General features: G+C 34.0%; 1 protein-coding gene across 1 annotated transcript; it reads left to right on the top strand.

Moving 5' to 3' along the window:
• Positions 1–10,036: 10,036 nt before the first annotated feature.
• On the top strand, positions 10,037–11,637 carry LOC100721202 (protein LTV1 homolog). The gene is given in 2 exon segments (XM_063252401.1): positions 10,037–10,429; positions 10,432–11,637. Coding segments are annotated over 2 exon segments (1,419 nt in total). The 5' UTR covers positions 10,037–10,098; the 3' UTR covers positions 11,520–11,637.
• The last annotated feature ends 12,162 nt before the right edge of the window (positions 11,638–23,799 follow it).

Below are 23,799 nucleotides of genomic sequence, written 5' to 3'. Positions count from 1 at the left end.
GAACCAATCATAAGTTTCTAAATTGATGGTAAACATTTAAAGGAATTTTAAACAGTTAAGTGGAAAAAGTTTTATGAAAATTTATTTCTATTCTGATACACTTGCAGTATTCTTTACTACATATTAATCGATAGGTAGAACCAAATATCTTAGATTTTATTATAGTTCAGATTATTCAGATTTTATGAATTAATCCAAGCCAAACACTAGTATGTCCCTTTGGGTTACAGAAAACATTTTGAAGCAGAGATATGGCTCTTGACAGTAAGCACAATCACGTCATGTTTGTTCTGTATGACCTACATCAGAAATACATTTTCAGGTACTTAGTTTCATGACTGTGGAGAGACATGAGTCAGAAATTTTCTTTGCCCACAGCATGGCTCACAGTGTGTTCCTGTAGTCTGAAATAATGGTTATGGTACCCTAATTCTCTAGCTTCTTAAATATTAGAGCCATCATCTACTTTAGTATTCTGGATCAGAGGTGATGTTTAGAAAACCCATCAAGAGTTTCTAATCTAGTCTTCATAGTGATTTTGTAAGCCACAGTAATATTTATTATAATTAACAAATCTTCCTCTCTCTACTTGTGTTGTTCAATTTTCTTGTCCAGGAACCATATCTCACAGCTATAATCTAAAGTAGAAGTGCTTGGTTTTGTTTGCTTGCTTTCTGCTGCATCCATTTCCAATCCACAGTTAGCTGACTCCGAGTCAGGAGAGCAGTGGGGCATATCAGAGGAAAAGCTGCTTGTGACATGGCAGTCAGGAAGCAGAACAAGAAGGGAGCTGGGGAGAGAGATAAATTCTTCCAGGTCATGCCTCCAGTGACTTGCCTTTTCCAACTAGATGCCACCTCCTAATGGCAAGTCAGCTATATTGCTCTCATGAATTAATCACCCACCCAAATCCCTGCCTATTAACATATGAAACTCTTGGGGGAAATATCCCTAAATAAACCATAAAGAATACATTATTTCTGGTAGCTGAATTCTGACTAATTCTCTGCTGCCTTCTGTAACTTCTGTAAAATAGAGGAAAATATTTACACATTTCAAACAAAGTCAAGAGAAGAGAAGTCTGACTGATAAAAGATGCTAATAAAATTTTAATGAAAGAATAGGATGACACATTAGCAGATTCACAAATCTAATTTATTAAGGACCTGCGGAGGACTGAAAATAAAGAGCAAGATAACCCATGCTACAGAATTTTAAAGAGTTTTAGGAATCAGAAGTACTAATATAATTGGATAGCTCTAAGCATGCGAGTGGTGATTGTGCATTACATGTATGGTTAAAATTGATCAAATGTATCATGTAAAGCAAATTTTTCTTTGAATTGCTTTCTCTTTGCATTTAACCTAGTGACCACTCCCAAACTTTGATTATTTATCAAAAACCTGGAAAAATTAAATTACAGAGGCAAAAGACATGGGGAATGAGATATCCATCCTCTCTCTTAAGACACAGAAATCTTACATGAAATTCTGTGCATGAGATGGTGGGACGTTCAGCCTTTAAAAATGTGATTGAGCTTCTAAAAGGAGTATAAACAGGCCATGACATAAGTGAATCCTGCTATGAAGACACTGATGACTCAGTTAAAAAAAAAAAAAAAAAAAAAAAAAAAAAAAAAAAAAAAAACCTTACACATTTTGGCATTTAGAGTTTCTCCAACTAAATGGAAGATATGCCATCTGCCCATGTGAGCTTTCTAACTAAAAAACCACAGTTGACATTCTTCCTCCCAAAATCAACACAGAGTTCCTATAATCACTTAGTGCATTGAATTTAAATACTTTAATATGAAATTTAATGTAAAACTATTTGACTGGTGCCCTGTATTTGATGAGTGAAAAATTACTCAGGGTATAGTTCCATGAGAAAAACAGAATGAGCTGCACCCAAGGGAGAAAAAATTAATTGTTCAACAAAGAAGCAGGATATAGGTGTCAGCAAAAGTTAATGTAAGATTCTAGTTAAATTGTTTCCAACAGGATGTCTTGCTTTGTTTTTTGTTTTTGTTTTTTTTTTTTTTTTTTTTTTTTTTTGCTTTAAATGTCCTATAACCATCTTTGGGGCCACTCATTTGGACTCTGAGACAAGGATCTATAGGTGGTCATTGAGCTCAGCTAATCAAGTCCAACATTTATCAATTTGACTGCTTTGATTCCTATATCATTTATGAACCCACTTTATGAATATTCAAAAATATGGAAGAAATACCCCATAGCAAACAACTGCAGATGTCTCTAGACAATTTCTACACTGTACTGTAGTATCTATTTTCCCTGGATGTCCTGGTCTAATGACCCGAAGCAAGCTTTCATGTTCTTTTTCTTTTCTTTGGTGATTGTCCTCTTGAAAGTAGACTGTGTCACAGTAGCAGGAAACTACTAGAGGTCAAGATAGGTACTTCATGTTAATAGCTTAAATTGGCTTTATTCCACCAAGACATGCGTCTGAGAAAAATGTACTCTGCTTTAGATGAGTTTAGGAGACAGAAAAGCAAATCTAGCCTGGAGTCTGGAGCTGGAGATTTGTTCTCTTACATGTGGCACTGTAGATAAGTTAGCCTTGGGCCTATAATCATTGGTAGTAAACCTCATGTAACTGTATGTGTGACACACAGTAATCTTTTAACTACTATGAGCCTCAATCTTTTCATGTAAACAAATGAAAATCTTAAACTTAATCTCTGACTTTGATCACACACTAATATTTTATGTTTTCCTTATTTTTTGATGTTTATATTTCATATTCAATATTATATTTATTCACAAGATCATATAAAGAATTTTTGCAAAGTATTTTCTATCCATTTCCAAAAGATGTTTATTAAATCTACATTAAGTAGCATGTGTAAAGTCATTCTGTGCTTTTGTTCTTCCACCCCTTTGGAAGCTTAAAACTAAGTGAGCATTGAAGCCCCTATTGATCAGAGTGGGCCTCTAGAGGTGACTCAGCATCTTCTGCATCATTTTTCATTTAGACTCAGTTAAGATGCCAAACCCAAAACAATTTTCCCATGCAAGATTTAGCATGGAAGGAATTATTGAAACCACAGGGTGGAAATTAATGATTATCTTGAGATTCTAATAGCATACCAGCAGGAGAAAAGACTAAACGAGCCATGAGCTGAAGTAAAATATGTCACCCCACAAATTGCAAGTGATATGATGGAGAAACAATACCTGGTAATGGGGTAAGAGAAGGAGTGCATTATTAGATGGATAGACAAGGAGAGAAGCATTTACATTAAGAGGATAGGCCAATGAGATTGTTGAGTTCACACATAAGAATCCAGACTGAAGATACTGTGGTTAGTGATTGCAGACAGGAAGCAATCCATCAACTGCAGGAAAATGCAGCAGTAAAGAACCTAGGCAAGGAATAGGATGCAAAAGTGCTTTCCTACTCAAATTAAACAAGCAGACATAACATTCACTGTAAGTGCTTCCTTGGTTAAATGACATCATTAAGTGCTGCCAAGCACAAAAACTCTGCTCTGCAAAGTATTGAAATGAGGAAAATAAAAGGTTACTGGACACAAAATGATTGAGACTGATAACTAATATTTGGAAAGACACACCAAAAAATAAATAAAAGTCACAATCTATTTGGCGAATGAGAGTCTCAAAGTTCAATAATATATGAATATATAATAGGAATAATATATTATGGTATATTATAATACAGAGAGAGACAAGGAGTGAGAGAGGCAAGCAATTGAACAAGTAATGAATAGGCTTTGTGTACTGTTAGACTTATGGATTTACATAGATCATCACATTAGAAAATTATTTTAAAAGTATCTCTTGGAAAGAAAGATGTATGTCTTGCTCTGAATATACCACTGTCACTCTGATTGTGATGTGCAAGTTTTGCCTATGAGATATCATTTAAGCTTATCTTTCTGGCCTTAGTACATTTGGTAAGAAAAATAACCTATACTACAAATTGGCCTGAAGAAATGCATATTATATTATTCCATTTGGTATGATTAAGAATAATTCAAGAAAATAAAATGATAGATAAACCCTTTTGGAGACAATGGTCTTTTTATTTTTTATTTATTCCACTATTTTAATCAAAACTATAGGGGCAAGTAGGAAACTGAAATTTTTGAAGCCACAAAATTCCAATTATAGTTCAATTCACAGAAAATTCTGATTGCGAAACACTAACCTAAAATCAAAATGTCAGAATTATATATCTCATCATCTCTATATAATTAAATTTTTTTAAGTTTTAAGTTATTTTCCACTTGCTAAGAAATTGAAAATAATTTTGTTAATTGAATTTTATTTTAAATGATGAATTGCAAGAATTACAAACAGCTAAAGATAGAATTTGTAAGACCCAACTCATTTTATGAACAACATTTCCAGTTTGCTTTACTCACTGAAGACTTTCTGATTTTAAGTTTTGTTTCTAGAAGCCAGGTCTACAAAAGTGATGTTTCTTTATAAAGGCACATCAACATGGGAGTTGACATTTTGCAATAATTAAGTTCAGGAAGAAAACGTCCCTACTGATGCATTTTAGAAGCAGAGAGACTTAGGCCTTATCATCTGCTTTCCTGAGTGATAAATAATCTTTCAAAAATAAGGAACTGGATATAAAAAGTGAAGAGAGAAGAGTTTATCAATTTTTCAAAATGGACAAGGTCATTTTGACCTGACAACAATCTCTACATGGACTTTACTACAAACTTGTGTAGACAGGTTAACTAGAGATTTTTCCATACACATGGAATAAAAGAAATAAGGAAGTGAACTAGACAGTCATCAGGAAGGGATTAACCAATAGTAGTATAATGAAGCAACAAAACGATGTAGCAAAATGCCCTGCTTTCTTGAGTTTACTACTAGCTTAAATTACCACAAGATAAGTTTTTTCACAAGAACATTCTCAGCTTCATTTGATCTTAGTGATATTATCACATGCATTGCTGCAGAACAATTCAAATTGTCATTGCAAACTAGTTTCATATATTGATTTCCTTTTAACCAAGTCAGCTAACTGCCCGGAATGTTTCAGAAAGGGGAATAAAAATAAATGTTATTTTATATTTATCATATACATCTTGAAATTGTGTATTTGTAAATGGGCATCTCATATGTTCTCTCTTGTTCTAGAGTAAACAAATACCTCAGTCCTTCAAATGTCTTTTTTTATTAATTGATAAAAATCATGGCTTAAACAGATGGCTTATTTAAATAAATTGATTTCTTTTATGTCCCTTGGGGAAAAGCCATCTGTTTTGTTTATGGGTGTGGGCCTTCCAAATGATTTACTTACCCAGTAACCTATGGTGTCTTTGTTACCCATTATTTCAACTGCAATGATATTTTCTAGGGAATAACAGCTGGTTTACATCATCTTCCCTGTAAACACATGTACAGTATCTAACTAAAGTCTAGCATATTGGATTGAGGCCAATGTTCTTAATTGCATCTTTCCTGTTTCTTACTCATCTTCATCTTTTAGTTCAAATTTGAAAAGTCTGATTATTGAGCTAGAGTATAAAGGTTTAAAAATAGACAAATGATTTAAATAGGCATTTCTCCTAAGATATAAAGATTGCCAATAATTCCATATAAAGAAACTTAGATCTCTATACCAAAAATACTCTTTCCAATATAATTGATGTATAATCCTTGACACACACACAAATAATAAAGAGAAAACAAAGAAAGAAAATATCCTTCAAAATTCAAAATTCCCTCAAAATTGATCCAAATACAATGATGGGGAACAAATAAAAAAAAAAAAACAGCTGAATTGTATGAAATGACAAAAGATGATTCAAACAAGAAACTAGATTGACAATGTGCTCAGTGAACTCAAAGATAATATAACGAGGGATAAAGCACATAGTAAAATAAATCAGTGACTTTACAAAAGACTAACAAATAGGTACCTGAGATACATAAAAATATACAAAACATGAGTAGCTGGCTTAGCAAAGAATTGGCATGCATGAAAAGCAAACAAACAAACAAACAAACAAAAAAAGAAATCCAGGGGATAAAATATTTTTTGTAAGACATGGCTGGAAGTAACCAAAGTGAGGACAGAGGATTAAAACTACAAGATAGGGCAGTTGTTAACATACTCAAAGATACTTTAACAACAGTAAGAGAATTTGAATAATGAATCCAGCAGCAGCTAGGTGATGTAAAGAAGAATACCTAATACTAATTGGAATTAGTAAAAAAAAAAAAAAATCAAAAGATAGCACAAATGGCACAAAAACCACGTTTACAGAAATAATAGAAGAAAATTTTTAAAGTCTACAAAAATAATTTAATACATAGACAAGTAAGGAACATATGAATCCGAAAGGCTGTGTTCAGCAAACAAAACAAATAAAACCACTTGTCCATGACACATTATAAGTAAAATCCCACCCTCCCATGCCCCCATCATCCCTGCTGACCACATCATGGGACACAGGAACTCCAGCAGGTGGCGCATGAAGGGCCAGTCCCGACCTGGGCAACTCCTGTGACCTCCAGGGTCCTGACCAACCACCTTGAGGGACCAAGGAACTCTAGCCAGCAACACACATAGGGTCAGGCCAAACCCAGGAGCCTCCTTTTCCCCTGCCACCCTGGCTGCTCACCTCAGGAACCAGGAACTCCAGCCAGTGGCACTCACCCACACAGTCCCACTGCTGCCATTGGGGACACAACCACTTCCTGGACTTACTATTGCTATTGCTCATCAGCTCCCACTCCTACCCCTAGAAAATTGCACTACGTGGATTAACCATGCTGTATTGAGTGAACACTTAATGACCCCTCATCCAAACAGAAGAACTCAGCAGGCTTCCATGAGTGAGGTGAGTTTGTCCCTAAAATAAGAATGGATTTTGCCAACTTCAGTGTGTAAACAGGATCAATTGTGAAGCCCCCTCCAGATGTAGGACATTGGTGAATTTGACAAGAGAGTGAATCCTTCCTCCACACAGAGAATATCAGGTATGTTGGAAGAGGGTGCTAATAGGGCTTCTCCCAACCAGGAAAAAATTAAAAGGGTCTATGAGACATCCAGTGACACAATAGGGTACCAGCTGAGACAAACACTATAAACAGGTAGATCTGGTGACTCTGAACAACCTGAAGACATAATAACAGCAGGAATTAGGGGTTGATTTCCATCAATACTCCTAGGATTGTCAGCCTAGGAAGAATATAGGACTTACTCAACAATCACTGCAGGGGAAGTTAAGGTGACTGGCCCACATCTTCATTGTGGGATCCAGCAATTGGACAAGCATCAACCTTACAATAAGACCCTAAGATATATACTACAAACAATTGAGACTAATGGTGTTTAAGGACCAAATATTAATCTGAAAGGGGAAAATGACAAAACAAAAAAGCAAAATGAAATCTCAAACATCTAGTCCATCAGAAGCAAGTACAAGAGATACTGAAATACACATTCAAAAGTCACACACTGGAAATCTCTGAAAAGACAGCAATGAAATAAAAAAAAAAAACAAATTCATGAGGCTGTAGAAGAAATCAAATTAGAAGTAATCTGTCACGTAAAAACAGAAATAACAACCTTGGTAAAGGAGTTGCTAGGTGCAGCTAGAGAAGAGATAGATTAAAAAGTACAGGGCCATGGGAATCTGATTGAAACCTTGAATGAACAATATAGAAACCAATCAGAATCCATGAAACAAATGCAAAAAGACATTCAAGAAACTAAAACTTCTACTGAAAGCAGGCAAAATTGTTTAAATGAAGCTGAAGAGAATTTTGGATCTTGAGGACAGGATCACAATTAGCAATCATGAAAGGAGACAACTTTTTAAGATAGTAAAGGAGCATGAAATAATCCAACAGCTTCAAGATGATGCCAAGAGAAACAATGTAAGAATAATAGTCATCAGTGAAGATGCAGGAGTCAATGCAAATGACATAGGCAAGTTAATCACAGAAGTAAAAGCAGAAAATTTTCCAAACGCAGGAAAAAATCTGATATACAGATAAATGAGGCATATAGAACATCAAACAGTCACAGCCAAAAATTACACCCAGGCATATAATAATTATGATACCAGACATGCAACATAAATACAGAATACTATAAGCTACTAGAACAAAGGCACAACTCACCTATCAAGGAAAGCAGTTGATATCATTGCAAATTTTTGGCATAAACCCTCAAGTCAAGCCATGCTTGGGGTGAGGTATTTCAAGTCTTAAAAGAAAACAACTTTCAACCCAGATTGATGTACCCATAAAAACTTTCATTTAAATTTAATGTGAAATAAGATACTTCCATTACAAAGAACAACTGAAGAAATTTATGCCCATCAAATCAACCCTAGAAAGAGTATTGAAAAGCATACTAGATAGAGATAATCTAGACAGACCACTAGATAGAACACATACTAGATAGACCGCATTCTCCAGAATAAAAAAGATAAAGAAATCATCAGGCAGGACAAGCAATTAAATAAGGAAAAAAAAAAAAGCAGAAAACAAATAACAGGAACATAACATGGCAAAGTTGAGATAGTCCATATCAGTTATATTCACAAATGTAAATGGCCTCAATTAACCTATCAAAAGAGATATACTGATAATGGATCAAGAAACAGGATCCCACAATATACTGTATACAAGAAACACATCTGACCCAAAAGGAAACTCACAGATTAAAAGTCAAAGGATGGAAAACATTATTCCATGCAACAGGAACCCAGGGGAAAAAAAAGCAGAGGTAACTCTTCTATTTGCAGACAACATGCAATTCAATCCTAAAATAATTAAAAGAGATAAAGAAAGTCACTACTTGCTCATTAGTGGAAAAAATCAAGAGGAAGAACTAACAATTACAAATATATATGCACCAAATAGAGGAGCACCCAACTATATAAGACAAATACTAATGGTCATAAATAACCAAATACACAAGAATACAATTGCAACAGGGGACCTTAATTGTTGGAGACCACTATGAAGCTGTTCTGAGTAGGATTTAAATTTTGCTAATTGGCTATCTAAATAGCCAATTGGTTTATCTGTGAGTCTGTCCTAGGCCTGAGCCCCTTATCTGACGATAGGAGCTGGTTCATAGTAAGTGAACTTCTATGAATCACTGGACCTGGCTGAGGCCACTAGTGGCCTGTGAGGCCAGAGATACCTCAAAGAATGAGATAAGGCCACAGCTGTGGATAGTTGGCTCCAAGCCCAATTAACAAGACAGAGACTGCAGCCACAGAAATTACTCCTATAGTCTCACATCTACCATGTCTTCGTGATAAGACAGTACTATTGAATTGACTTGATTCCTTACTTGGACATGTCCTTGAAGTGACTCCCAAGGTCCTATTCATTGCCTGCACTTTCCTCAGTTTCCCCATCCCTTGTTGTTGTACCTCATAAATAAAGTAGGCGGTCCAGAAAATTCCTTGTCTTAGCCCTCAGAGTTATGAGCTTAATTAAAGGATTTTGATCCCTAAAAAATGATACAATTTGTCTCTTGTTTTTTAATTTCTGCATACACTCATTTGGGAGATCAGAGATCTAGGTCAGGATCTGATACTTAATACCACATTGTCACAAAGAGATAGATCAATTAGACAAAAGTCAGCAAAAAAAAAAAATGATAGAACTGAATCATACCTGTGAGCAAATGGACTTAGTAAATGTTGACAGGGTGTTCCACACAATGACATCAGAATACACATTATTCTCAGCTGTGCATGGGATATTCTTCAAAATAGAACATATATTATCCCATAAATAATTCATAAGTAATTTCAAAGGTATTGAAATTTTCCCATGCATAATATCTGCCCATAGTAGACTGAAATTAGAAATTAATGGCAAAAGAACTGGCAAAACCTGTATGATCAATGGAAATTAAATAACAACTTTCTGAACAACCAGTGGGCTATATAAGAAATTAAAAATGAAATAAAGCAATACGGGGCGGCTGCGTGACGTACCTCCCAGAACTTGTGGACGCACCTGCCGTGAGGCCTACCGCCGGGGTTCCGGGGTCCCGGGGTTTGGAGAGTGGACTTGCTACGTTTGGTGGGAGTGAGCGCCGCACGGCAGCAACATGCCTCACATAAAGAAAAAACCCTTTATAGAGAAGAAGAAAGCTGTGTCATTTCACTTGGTCCACCACAGCCAGCGAGATCCTTTAGCAGCAGATGAAACTGCACCCCAGAGGGTTCTGTTGCCCACACATAAAATAAATGATGAAGAAAGGCAAGCAGAACAGAGGAAGTATGGAGTGTTTTTTGATGATGACTATGACTACGTGCAGCACCTGAAAGAAACATCAGGGCCCTCGGAGCTTATCCCCACCCACACCTCCAGTGCATACAGCAGTAGAGATGAGAAGGAAGAAACTTCAGTAACTCCTAGCACTGGAATTAAGTTGCCTTCATCTTTGCATCAGAGTTTGAGGAAGATGTTGGATTGTTAAATAAAGCAGCTCCAATTTCAGGCCCTCGACTAGATTTTGATCCTGACATTGTTGCTGCTCTTCATGATGATTTAGACTTTGATGATCCAGAGAACATGCTTGAAGATGACTTTATTCTTCAGGCCAATAGGCCAACAGAAAAGGAAGGAGGGATGGATATTCTGAAACCTGAGGGTGAAGACAGCAGTGAGTGGGAAGATGAGGATGAGACCGGGAGTGGCAGTGACTCTGCAGATGACCATGACTCTGCAGGCCCGTTGTCAGATGAAGATGTGCCATCCTTCTTTGGAGATGCTCACAGGCCCATAGAAAAGCATTTGTTCTGGGAGGAGGAAACAAAAAGTCGCTTCACAGAGTATTCTATGACTTCCTCAGTCATGAGGAGAAATGAGCAGCTGACCCTACATGACGAGAGATTTGAGAAGCTTTATGAACAGTATGATGATGAAATTGGAGCTCTGGATAATGCTGAATTGGAAGGTTCCATTCAAGTAGACAGCAATCACTTACAAGAAGTTTTGAATGACTACTATAAAGAGAAGGCTGAGGATTGTATAAAATTGAATATTCTTGAAACTTTTGAGGATCAAGACCTGCCAGTGGATGAGCTTGAAGAATCTGAAGAGATGATTACTGTATTTCTTGAAGAAACCAAAGAGAAGTGGGATTGCGGATCCATTTGCAGTACATACTCCAATTTATACAATCATCCACAGCTTATCAAATACCAACCAAAGCCCAAACAAATCCACTTATCTTCTAAAACAGGAATACCTCTCAATGTCTTACCTAAGAAAGGACTCAGAGCAAAGTAAGTTGAACGAATGCAGATGATTAATGGCAGTGATCTGCCCTGGGTATCAACTCATCCATGTTCAAAACATGAAAGCAAAGAGGGTAAAAGAGCAAGAAAGCAAGCTATAAAAGAGGAGCGCAAGGAACGAAGAATGGAGAAGAAAGCTGACAAATTAGCGTTCAAACTGGAGAAGAGAAGACAGGAAAAGGAGCTGCTGAATTTGAAGAAGAACATGGAAGGTCTAAAGCTGTAGGTGGTGGGATGCTGAGGAGGAGGTGTGTTCCCATCAGGGGTTCCACGTGTGTGCACTAAGCAGCCAGGTCTTCAGGGGCGACTATGTGCGCTGCCATTTTTAAGGAGCAGATGGCAGAGAGAGAGATAGAATACTTATTTTGTACCACCAAGTTTTCCTATCAACTGTCTTGTAAATATTGTAACATTTCAATTTAAATTATAAGCTTAGATTTGCTCTGAAATAAATGACTTCATAAATAAAAAAAAGAAATAAAGCAATACATACAATATAACTAAAATGTGGAAAAAACATACCATTATTTGTGGGATGCAATGAATGTGGTCTTAAGAGGGAAATATATAGCAATAAACTGTCATATCAAAAAAAAAACAGAAAAAGCAAACATAAATAACCTAATGTGTCATCTCCTGCTTCTAGAAAAAGAAGAGCAAATTAAATCCACAGCTCATAGAAGAGCGGGATTGCAAAGATCACAGCAGAAATTAATGCAACTGAAACAAAATAAGTACAAAGAATTAATGAATCAAAAAGCTGGGTTTTTGAGAGAATAACCAATATTGACAAACCTCTAGCAAACCTTATCAAGAAAAAGAAAGAAAAAAACCAATTTCATGCAATAAGAACTGAAAGGAGGGAAATTAATACAGATCCCATGGAAATTCAGAAGATCATGAATATCTGCTATGAAAATCTCTACTCACATAAAGTGGAAAAGACAAAGGAAATGGACAGATTTCTAAAAACATATGAACTAACAAAGTTCAACCAAGAAGATATAGCAATTTTGATTAATCCAATATCAGCTATTGAAGTTGAAAACATAATTAAAAATTTACCAACTAATAATAACCCAGGTCCAAATAGATTTACAACTAAATTCTAAAAAAAATATTTAGAGAAGATATCATGCCAATATTCCTTAATCTCTTCAATGAAATCGAAAAGGCAGCAATTCTCCTGAAATCATTCTTAGAGGCAAGAATTACCCTGATACAAAAACCAGAGAAAGACCCAATCAAAAAGGAGAACTATAGGCCAGTCTCTGTAATGAACATTGATGCAAACACTCTCAATAAAATATTGGCAAATAGAATGCAACAAATCATCAAGAAAATTATGCATCAAGACCAAATGAGATTCATTCCAGAAATGCTAGGATGCTTTAGCATATGCAAATAAGTAAATGTAGTACACCACACCAACAGAACCAAAAACAAAACATATATGGTCATCTCAATAGATGTAGAAAAAGCTTTCAATAAAGTCCAACACTTGTTCATGATAAAAGCCCTTCAGAAATTCGGAATACATGGTGTCTACCTCAATCTTATAAAAGGTCATCTATGACAAAGCAACACCAAACAATATATTAAATGGACAAAATTGAAAGATTCCAAGCAAAATTCAGGAACAAGACAAGAATTTCCATTATCGCCACTCAACTCAATATAGTTCCAGAAATCAGACAAGAGAGAGAAATAAAAGGAATTAAGTTAGAAAAAGAAGTTAAATTATCACTATTTGCTGATGACATTACACTCTGTATAGAAGACCCAAAAATCTCCATAAAAAGACTACTAGATATAATGAACAAATTCAGCAGTGTAGCTGGATACAAAGTCAGTGCTCAAAAATCAACAGCATTGTTGTACACAAACAAAATATTCACTGTGAGATTATGGAAATATCACCTTTCACAATAGCATCCAAAAAATGAAATACTTAGGAATCAACATAACCAAGAATGTAAAAGACCTGTGTGCTAAAAACTATGCTGTGTCTTAAAAAAAAAATATTTTGAAGAGAATATTAGAAAATGGAAGAATCTTCCTTGCTCTTGGCTAGGAAGAACCAACATTGTGAAAATGACCATATCCCAAAACTATTATACAGATTTAATGCAATCCAAATCAAAATACCACTAACATGACTTATGCTATAGAGAAAGCACTCTTAAAGTTCATTTGGAAACAGAAGAAACCTAGAAGACTAATGGCAATTCTGGGCAGCAAAGGCAAGGCAGGAGGCATCTCAATTCCTACTTAAAACTATACTACAAAGCTACAGTGATAAAATCAACACATTACTGGCAAAGAAATAGGCCTGAGGATCAATGGAACAAATTAGAAGATGCAAACACAACTACAAAGACACTCAACCACCTGATTTTTGAAAAAGGGGCTAAACATGTTCACTGCAAGAAGAATAGCTTCTTTAATAAATAGTATTGGAAAAATTGGCTTTCCACATGTTAAACTAGACACATGCCTATCAGCATGCACTAACAGATTTCAAAATAGATCAAAGATTTAAATATTAAAATAGAAACATTAAATCTGCTGGAAGACAAGGTAGATAGAGGTCTTAGAGACATAGGGTTAGTCAGAGTATTCATGAACAAAAGGCAAACTGCACAGGAAGTACTTTAAAGAATCAACAACTGGGATCTCATATTATTGAAAGTTTCTGCACTTCAAAAGAAATCACCAACAGAGTGAAAAGAAAATTCAGAGAATGGGAAAGAATTTTAGCCATCAAGCCCTCAGACAAAGGACTTACATCAAGAACACATAAAGAACTGAAAAATATTAAGCCCCCCAAATTCAATGGCCCTGTCCAATAATTGGCATCTGAAATGAACACACATTTTTCAGACTAAGATATACAAATGGCCAGTAATACATGAAGAAATGTTCACCATCACTTGTCAGTCGAGAATTGCAAATTAAAACAGCATTGAGATTTCATCTCACCCCAGAAAGAATAGCTGTCCTCAAGAAATCAAATGATATTACATGTTGGTGAGGATTCAGGGGAAAGAGGAACCCTGCTCCTCTGTTGGTGGGAATCTAGATTTGTGCAGCCATTATGGAAATCACTATGGAGATTTCTCAGAAGACTCAGATTGGAAGTTCCATTCAATCCAGCTATTCCCCTTCTGGGTATTTTCCCAGAAAACCTAACCATGTTCATAACAGCACAATTTGTAATAGCTACATCTTGGAAACAACCAAAATGCCCATCAACCATAGAGTGGATGAAAAAGATGCCGTATTTTTATACAATGGACTGTTACTCAGCTATAAAAAAATGATCTTGAGGCCTTCATAGGTAAATGGAGGCAACTTGAGACTATCCTCATAAATGAGATAAATTAGAATCATGTTTGTAAATATCACATTATATCTCTGTCATAAAAAGTAATAAAAACTGTAGTAATAATAAAAACCCAAATGTGTAATCAGTATAATAAACAAGAGAGGGAAAATGCTTTTAAAATATAACTGCATGTATTTTTAAGTGTGTAAGATAGCGTGTAAATTTTTGTTGGATTATTGAACAGAACTGTTTGCACTCTCACTTCTTGATTGTCTATTTTATGCTTTAATTTTGTAACTTGAACAACTATATCTAAGATGACAGTATTTAATTTATCAACTAGTATTTATTTTGTACCCTTAGTATTTACTTTTTAACTTCTGTGTTATTTCTACCTTTTTTATTTTTTGCTTTTTATTCTCTTCAAATAATTTTTTTTAAAAAAATAGGCAAAATCCAGAAGTCCAATACAGCACAATAGGCCCAAAATTTGTTATCAAAAAGAAACAATCACTTATTAATGCCACCACATTAGAATTATAGCTACATTCTTATATAAACCTTAATGGCCAGGGGAGGTTGGAGTGAAGTGTTTCAAGTCCTACAGGAAAGAACTTCAAACTTAGAGTACTATATTATTGAGAACTTTTAAAATTAATAAGAGAAATAATAATGTTCTGTGAAAAACAACAACTTGAGAAATTCATAATCATCAAATGAGTTTTCCAAAAGCTCTCAAAGATATCCTAAAAAGAGACAAGGAAATAATATCAAAAAGTCTAATGGCATGAATACACTAGGTACAGTAAGACTAAGCTAAAGGGGAGAGCAGTAACAGGAAAATGACATCAGTAAGTCAATGCATTTTAATAATAACTCTCAGTGTATAGTAACTCTCAGTATAAATGGGTTCCATTTATCTCACCTATGAACAAATGAGCTCATATATCTACACAGTACTCCACTCTACAAAAGAGAATACACATTCTTCCTAAGAACGTGGAACTTTCTCAAAACAGATCACATAATAGCTAATAAAGCAACCTTAAAAATATGAACCAAATTATCCCACACATATTATTAGGTCATAGTGCAATAAAATTAGGAATTGAAGGTAAAACAAACTAGAAAAAATACGTAAATGCATGGAGATTCAAAATACAGTTTTGAATAATACATGGGTCACAGAAAGAATGAAAAAAGAAACTGGAAAGTTCCTAGAATCAAGCATTCATGCTAATATAACATACCAGAATAGCCCTAAGAGGGAAGTTTATATTTGTGAATGCCTACATGAGAAAAGCAGAGTGAGCCAAAATAACTAACTTAATGATGAGCTCAAGTCCTAAAAAAGGGGTAACAATTCAAATCTAAACCTACTATGAGGAAAGAAATTTTAGAGATAAGAGAAGAAATCAATTAAATTTAAACTAAATAATTTATGAAGCACCAATAAACTAGAAAAAGACTCATATGAATGCAATTAGAAATTTGAAATCCAGATTGGTAACAGTTTATTCAAAAACCTATATTCCATTAAATCTAAAGATCAAGAAGAAAAGGATATATATATATATATATATACTGAACCAAGGAACTATAACTACCAAACTGAACCAAGGAAATACAAAACCCACAAATAATCCAGTAACAGGTGCTGAAATTAAGGCAGTAAGAAAAACCTATCAAATAATAAAAGCCCAGAACAATTTCTAAAAGTGTCAACACCAATAGTCTGCAAAGTCTTTAATAAAATTATAAAGGGAAGAAGTACTGCCAAATTAATTCCTAAAAGCTACCATTAAATTGGTTAAAATAGCAGATAAGAATTCAAAATATAAAAGAAATCTATAAGCCAAACTTATTATTGAACATAGACTCAATGTTCCTCAAAAAGTTAGTTGCAACAAATCATTTAAAAATGCAACAAATCATTAAAAGATTATACTATACATCATGATCCAATAGGCTTCTTCCCAGCAGTGCAAAGATGGCTCAACATACACAAGTCAACAAGTATAATGCATCATGTAAATAGAAGTAAACATAAAAAAAAAAAAAACTTACCTGATCATATAGAAAAAGCTTTTGACACAATCCAACATCCATTCATGATGAAGACACTGACAGACAGTCATGAAAAAGCTTATCTCAATCTAGCAATATCTACTTGTGATAAATTTACCACAAACATCATGCTAATTGGGGAAGGAGAGGATGAAAGATTTTCCTCCAAAATCAGGAGCAAATCAAGAATGCCCATTATCAAAATTCTTGTTTAATATATTACTCAATATTTTAGTCACTGAAGTGAGGCCTGAGAAAGAAACATAAAAATATGTATAGGAAATTAAGAAATCAAGCTATCTTTATTTGCAAACAACAGCATCTTTAAAAGAGAAGATGCAAATAATTCTACTGAAAGACTCCTAGAACTATTAAACAGATTCAGCACTGTAAGATGATACACAGGTGACATACAGAAATACAGTTTTCCTCTAAACTGTATTAAATGTACCAAGAAAGAAATTATGAAAACTAAATTGTCAGTAGCTTCAAGTAAAATCAAATATTTAAGAATTAACCTAATAAATGGAAAAAAAAGGTCTCTATATTGGAAACCTTATTATATGAAAAAGGATATTGAAGAGAATAGAAAATAAAAGATAGTCCTTGTTCTTGGATAGGTCAATGTAGTCAAAACTGTATAACTTCAAAACTGAGGACTTATAGATGATTGATAGATAGGTAGATAGATTACAACCTCAAACAAAATGCCAACATCATTCCTAATAAAGCTAGAGAAAACAACTCTAAAATTTATTTTGAATCAGAAGGGCCCTGGAATAGCAAAAAATTCTGAGCAACATGAATAAGTTAGAAAGCATAACAATGTAGGACTTCAAGTTATATTACAAAACCATATTGATTTGAGGGAAAAGATACTGCACAAAAACAGACATATAAATCATTGGAATGGAAAAAAGGGTGTAAAAACAGTTCCAGGAGTATTCTATCACAAAGGAACTAAAAAAAAAAAATCACAGAAGGAAATCCTCTTTAACAAATGATACTGGAAAAATTGATTATGCATATGCAGAAGATAGGTCTCACCATGTACTAAATAAATTAAAAATGAATCAATGATCTAATGGTCAAAACACATATACATAATATTTTGAATGATCAAAAGGTAAAAATGTATAAAGGTACAAAAGGTATAGGGAATAACTTTCTGAACCCAACCCTAGTTCCACAAGAAATAATATAAGAATCTACAAGTAGGATAATATCAAAGTAAAAACCTTCTACACAGCAAAAGAAACAACCAGCATAGTGAAGAGACAGCCTATTCAATGGGACAAAGCTATTGCCAACTATGTATCAGATAGAGTCCTAGTATCTAAAATACATAAAGAACTAAAAAATAAAATACACAAATGAAAGACCCAACCAAAATTTACAACTGAAATGAAAAGACATTTCTCATGAGAAGTACAAATGGCTAATTAATGTTTTTTATTAACATCTAGCCAATAACTATACAAATTGAAATAACACTTCACTAATGATAAAAGAGTTAAAGTATTCACTTCATAGCGATTCCTGCATGCCTATGTTTATAGCAGCTCAACTCTTAATATTTGCAAATTGGAAGAGACCTTCATATCCATCAATAGATAAACAGTTATGTGCATAATAGATAAACAAAAAATGTGCATAAATTTTAGTTATTTGTAGGAAAATGAGGCACCTTGTAATCATAAAGCTAGAGAAAAGTGAAGTAAGACATGCAAACTTAAATATCACATGATTTGTCATTTGAAAAGCCTGAGGTATAAACAAATTAAAGATCAACACAAAGTATAGATGATAGAAAATTGACAGATAGATATTTTGGAAATGGGAAGTGGGACCTAACGTCAAGAGAGAGAAGAAGTGTATGTAAAAGAATTAAGATGTGTGGCATGTCGGAATTGTGCCATGTATAGGCTGCCAGCAGACCGGAACAGACAAGCCACAGCCTCTCCCCAAGGGTCAGTGCCATCTAGGCCAGAGGTAGAAAAAACAAAGCCACACCAGCAAGCAAGACCAGTCTGGGAACAGCACCATGCATGGGCTGCCGCCAGACTGGAACACACAGACTCCACTTCTGGTGCGTGGGCTGGGGTACAAGAAATACCACACCTTCCCCACCCACAATAAGTGACAGGCTTATTGGAAGAAACACAGGCTGTGATGATAGATACAAAGTGAAATGCAGTTAGATACTGTGGCACTTTGTTCTAGGGCGAGTAGTCTAATCATATAATCAGAAAATAGCAGTAGGCAGTGTGACATCTAGGGGGTATCTCTTTCTGAAGGTTGTAGCCATTGTTAATTCCGGTCTTGTTCTGAGTTTCTATATCATTTACATTGTTTTGTGGGGGTGGGTTGTATTCTCTTTTGTTTGATTTTGTTAAACCCAATGGCAGGAGCAGCTATTTAAAAGATAGCAAGATATATTATGGTAGCAATTTTGGATTTACTATAGGCTTGTTTGAAGCCCTTTGTTGCACTGATGATTTTGTTTTTATTGTTTGTATTCTATTCTGTTGTTTGACTTTTACTATACTGAAGTTATCTGCAGCTATTCTGAAGACATTAAAAGGCATTATGGTAACTATTGTTGATTTTGTAATGTTTTGAAGCCCTATATATTTTACATTGGTTTTATCTTGTACTCTCCTCCTTAAAATAAATTCTTAAAAAAAATTAAAAAAGAGGTGTATGTACATGTACCTGTTCCATGTGATGAATGTAATCATTATGTACTGCAAAGGTGAACTAATAAAAATTTTTAAAACTCAATAATTAATCATTAGAAAGCTACAAAACAAAATCCTTATAAAATGCCATCACATAACCTTAGGAAACTATAATCAAAAATCACATCAAAAGAAAACAAAATAAAAATAGCATGCAATAGGGCAAAATTATAGAGCATTTGGAAGCTTTAGCATTGTTGATAGGTATGAAAACTGACGCAGTTACAGTGGACAACAGTAGCCATATTCCTAATAGCATTTTAAAAATACTATTCAATCCAGAAACTCCACTCCTACGCTTTTGCTTAGATAATTGAAAATAAACATTCTCACATAGTTGTATACTGATTTTCATAGCAGCATTATTTCTAATTGCTGAATTTCCATCAGCAGATGACTGGATAAACTAGCATACAATTATAATGAAGTTTCATCAGTCATAAAAATTGAAGGAATTTTATACATGCTACAACATGCTTGAATCTTAAAAGACTTCATGCTAAATCAGAAAGCCTGGTCCTCCAAAAGTTAATATTGCATGGTTCCAGGAACCTAAAATGGTCCATGGTATTTGTCAGAGTCTGGAAACATGGATTATGTATGCTTATGTAATAGAGGGTTAATGTTTGAGAAAATAAAAACAACCCTAGACCCAAATATTGGTTATAGTTTCAAAACAATAAGAATATTCATAAGGCAAACTAAACTGCTCTATTAAAATCATTACATTATCAAATGGCATTATCTATATTGTTCATAATAATGAAATACTATGTTGAATTTAGTTTGGTAATTTATAAAATTCTTAAAATAGCATGTGATCTAACTTGGAAATCGTATTTTATTTTTCTTTCTTTGCAAAGGCATTATTGTCCCTAATTCATTAACATTTTGTCTTTTACTCCTATAAATTCTAAAATATTCTTCTAGAATTCTAAAATACCTAATTGTCATTATTCTCATATCCTTTAAAATTTTCTCTCTGAATTGAGGTTAACACTATAGTACAACAGCTGAGAAAAACCCCAAAATATATTAACTGTATCACAATGATTTTAAAAATCATATAGGTAAGAAAAATAATGAGAACATCAAAGTTGGTAGGGAGTCTATGTAACTAGTCACAAGAAATTTATTCTGCAGAATCAGTAGTCAAATTCAAAGAAGGAATATTTCACATTTTGCTAATGCTAGAAAATAAAGATTGTGTTATTTCCCATATAATTTAAAATCTCTGGTAAAAAAAATAAAAGCTTGTGGAAAGTATCAAATTTGAACTACTTAACAGACGAAATGTACATAAGTGTTAATATAAAGATAATACAAATAGGTTTGGTAGATTAACATGTTATTTGTGCAATCTGAATTTAATATGAAAATCACTCCTTTTAAAATTGGAGTTAATAATGCTTATTTCTGCATTATTTACTTCATTTGAGTTAATTAAAAATGTGTAAAATAGGCATTATTTCTCTTGAAGGCAAAAGCTAATAGTAGTATTCAAGGATCGGTGAGTTGATCAAATATTAACAAGTAAATGCTTTAGGTTTTGAAAAGTGATTGTTTTGCCTCTTAAGCCAATTATTTTATTCCAGATGATGATTTTTCAATTCAGTACTCATGCCGCATCTTTATTTGGCATTGCATGTAATTTTTCCAGATGCCACATTTTATTTCATGAATGGCTTATAGTCATATTCCTGAATATAAAGACTTCAAGCCTTCACAGTTTTTCCTTCATTACTTCTTCCATATGGACTTTCCAAAAAAGTGATCATTAATATTTCCTGATATAATTTAATACCAACCCCCAAAGTTAGTCCTTTTTCTCTAAATAATGCATTTTAAATGGAAAGGAAGATAGTGGGCTCCCTCAAGCTTTTTAAATAATTTTTAGTTTGACCTATAACACTTACAGAAAAGTTGCAAAAGATAGTATAATAGTTCTTGTATATATCTCAACAGCTTCCTTTAGAAAAACACTCATATTAAAAGTATCAATATAAGGAGTTTTAAATAGATTTCAATTACAATTATCCAAACTCCAGACCAAATTCAAAGTTCACCATTTATTCCATGAATTACTTTTGTTTTTCCGATATCCCATGCAGTAGTCATTTTGCATTTTTATTTTCCTTTCTCTCTTCCAGTCTACAACAGTTCCTTTGATTTCCTTAGTCTTTATGACACTGATGCTAATTGTTAGTCTTACTACTAATTTCGTTTTTGAAAAGCCATTCAGCTTGAAATTGTCTGAAGTTCTGGCATGGTCAAACTGAATTTATGAATATTTTGAATAATATCACATAAATGATATTGTATCCTTCCTTCCATCTCAAAATATCATAGTGTTAACATACTTCTTGGTTAAGACAATGTCTGCTTAGTTTTGTCTTTTGTATGTAGTTAATAAATATCTTTGGTTAGATGCTTTGAGGCTATGATAATATCTTATTCTATTTTCAAATTTTCATTAGTTGCTCAGTATGCTTTGGTGGATCTGGTCTGCAACTGTGATTGCCTTTCTGTTGTTGCTTTTCTACTGAAAAGCCATTTGAATCTTCATTAGATAAAGCTCCCCACTGCAGAAGATTTAGAGATGGAGATGGAGATGATGAAAATGAAATAGAGATCTTTTCCCTCATGTTCTGTGTATAGGAATATAAGTATATCTCAATATTTTTGCTTCTCTTCTTATTGGATCCCATGAAAAGTGCTACCTATGTTCAGCTAATAGTGACATATGACTTTCCCAGCTGCATAATTTACTCGGAGTTAGAGTGAATTGAGTGAAAAATATGACTGTTTTCACAGTACTTTTGTCTGTTTCCTGAACAAATTCTCAAGAAAGTTGGAAACAACAGCAGCATTTTTTTCCAATGTGATAGGTGTCAAATACCAAGAAACTCATACACTTTTATTAAGTATCCTCATGTTTTTCCCTTTAATGAAACAACTTTGATTATATGTAAGAAAAATCTTTTCAAGTTCCACTTGTTTTACTATTAACTATCCCTTTTAAACTGAGTTGTTTTTCAGAGGAAAAAATAATAATAGATTGGGAAACTCTTCTGCCCTAACACCAAATAAAGATTTCTCTCAAAGAATATTTGGAGAATAAAACGCCTCTCATGCTCCCACTCATTATGGAAAACATAAAAATAAAAATAATAAGAGTTACAATATACAAAGTAAGTTTGAATATGCTTCTATATCTGTGTGTCCTAGGCAAATTTTTAAGCTAGATTTTAGTTTCTCTAACATTAAAAACAGGTAGGTAAGTCATCTCTAACATGTCACATTTTTCACGGAACACTCAAAATATTATCTCAAAAAATGTAGTCAAATTATACATTACATAGTTAAGCAAGGACAAAATAAAATAGATTTATTTATTAATAATGTACTTATTACTAATTAATAATGTACTTATTAGTAGCACTACTTATTATTCTAATTGCCTGTTAGTTGCAAATTAAATGTTACTAATACATTTTCAGTGTTTTGAACAGATATTGACATTTTCAAATTAGTTATATACTTGTTTACAAAAGCTAAAAGATAATATTAGAAATAAATTCCTGTATGAACTACAATGCAAACACAAACAAGAGTCCACCACAGAATTAATCTTTGCTTCAATTGTCACAACTGAGGCAATTTTTGCACAGCACAACTGCACATCCCATGCACATGTCTCACTTACACTGATAGCACATGTGCTTAGCATACCTTTCCTGTGCGGCAGGTCAGTTTTCCATCTCCCTTGTCTTCCCGTTCTTTCAGGAGCTTTGTGCTATACTGTACAATGTCCACTTACCAGAAAAGAAAAAAAAAACATTTTTATGGTTTGTGTCTAGATGCTCCCCACAAAGTCTCACATAGTCTTAGATGAGGCTGTCTCAGAGGTGGTAGAATCTAGAGTGTGTGATGCTGAGATTAAGGGTGTGTGATCAGTGAATCAGTCCACTTAGTGGTTTGGCATAGGGCTTGCTAGGATTGCGGCTGTGAGTGCTAAGCCTACCCTATCAAGGATAGCCTGCATACAATGTAAGTCACAAAGCTTTGCCTCCTCTTTCTGGTGATTTGCCATGTTCTGGGAACCATGAACTTGTTCTCCCTTGCTGCTTTTACCATCTTATGGGTTCCATAAACTGGTCTCTTCAGGGATGACCTTCTGCCAAGCTGCCCTTCCTTAGAGCCAGCTGATTATGGACTGAAACCTTCACAAAATGTGAGGCTAATAAGCTTTTCCTCCTTAATTTTGGGCATTGCATATGTTATCTCATCAACCAAAACAATAACTAATACAGATGTCAATAAAATACAATATCAACTATCAAATGAAAGCTTACAATAGACACCAACAC

The sequence above is a fragment of the Cavia porcellus genome, unplaced genomic scaffold (genome assembly GCF_034190915.1).
Source record: "Cavia porcellus strain 051 isolate PalLab524CR breed Dunkin Hartley unplaced genomic scaffold, mCavPor4.1 scaffold_1, whole genome shotgun sequence".
Taxonomy (NCBI): domain Eukaryota; kingdom Metazoa; phylum Chordata; class Mammalia; order Rodentia; family Caviidae; genus Cavia; species Cavia porcellus.
This window is presented reverse-complemented; position numbering and strand designations above follow the sequence as displayed.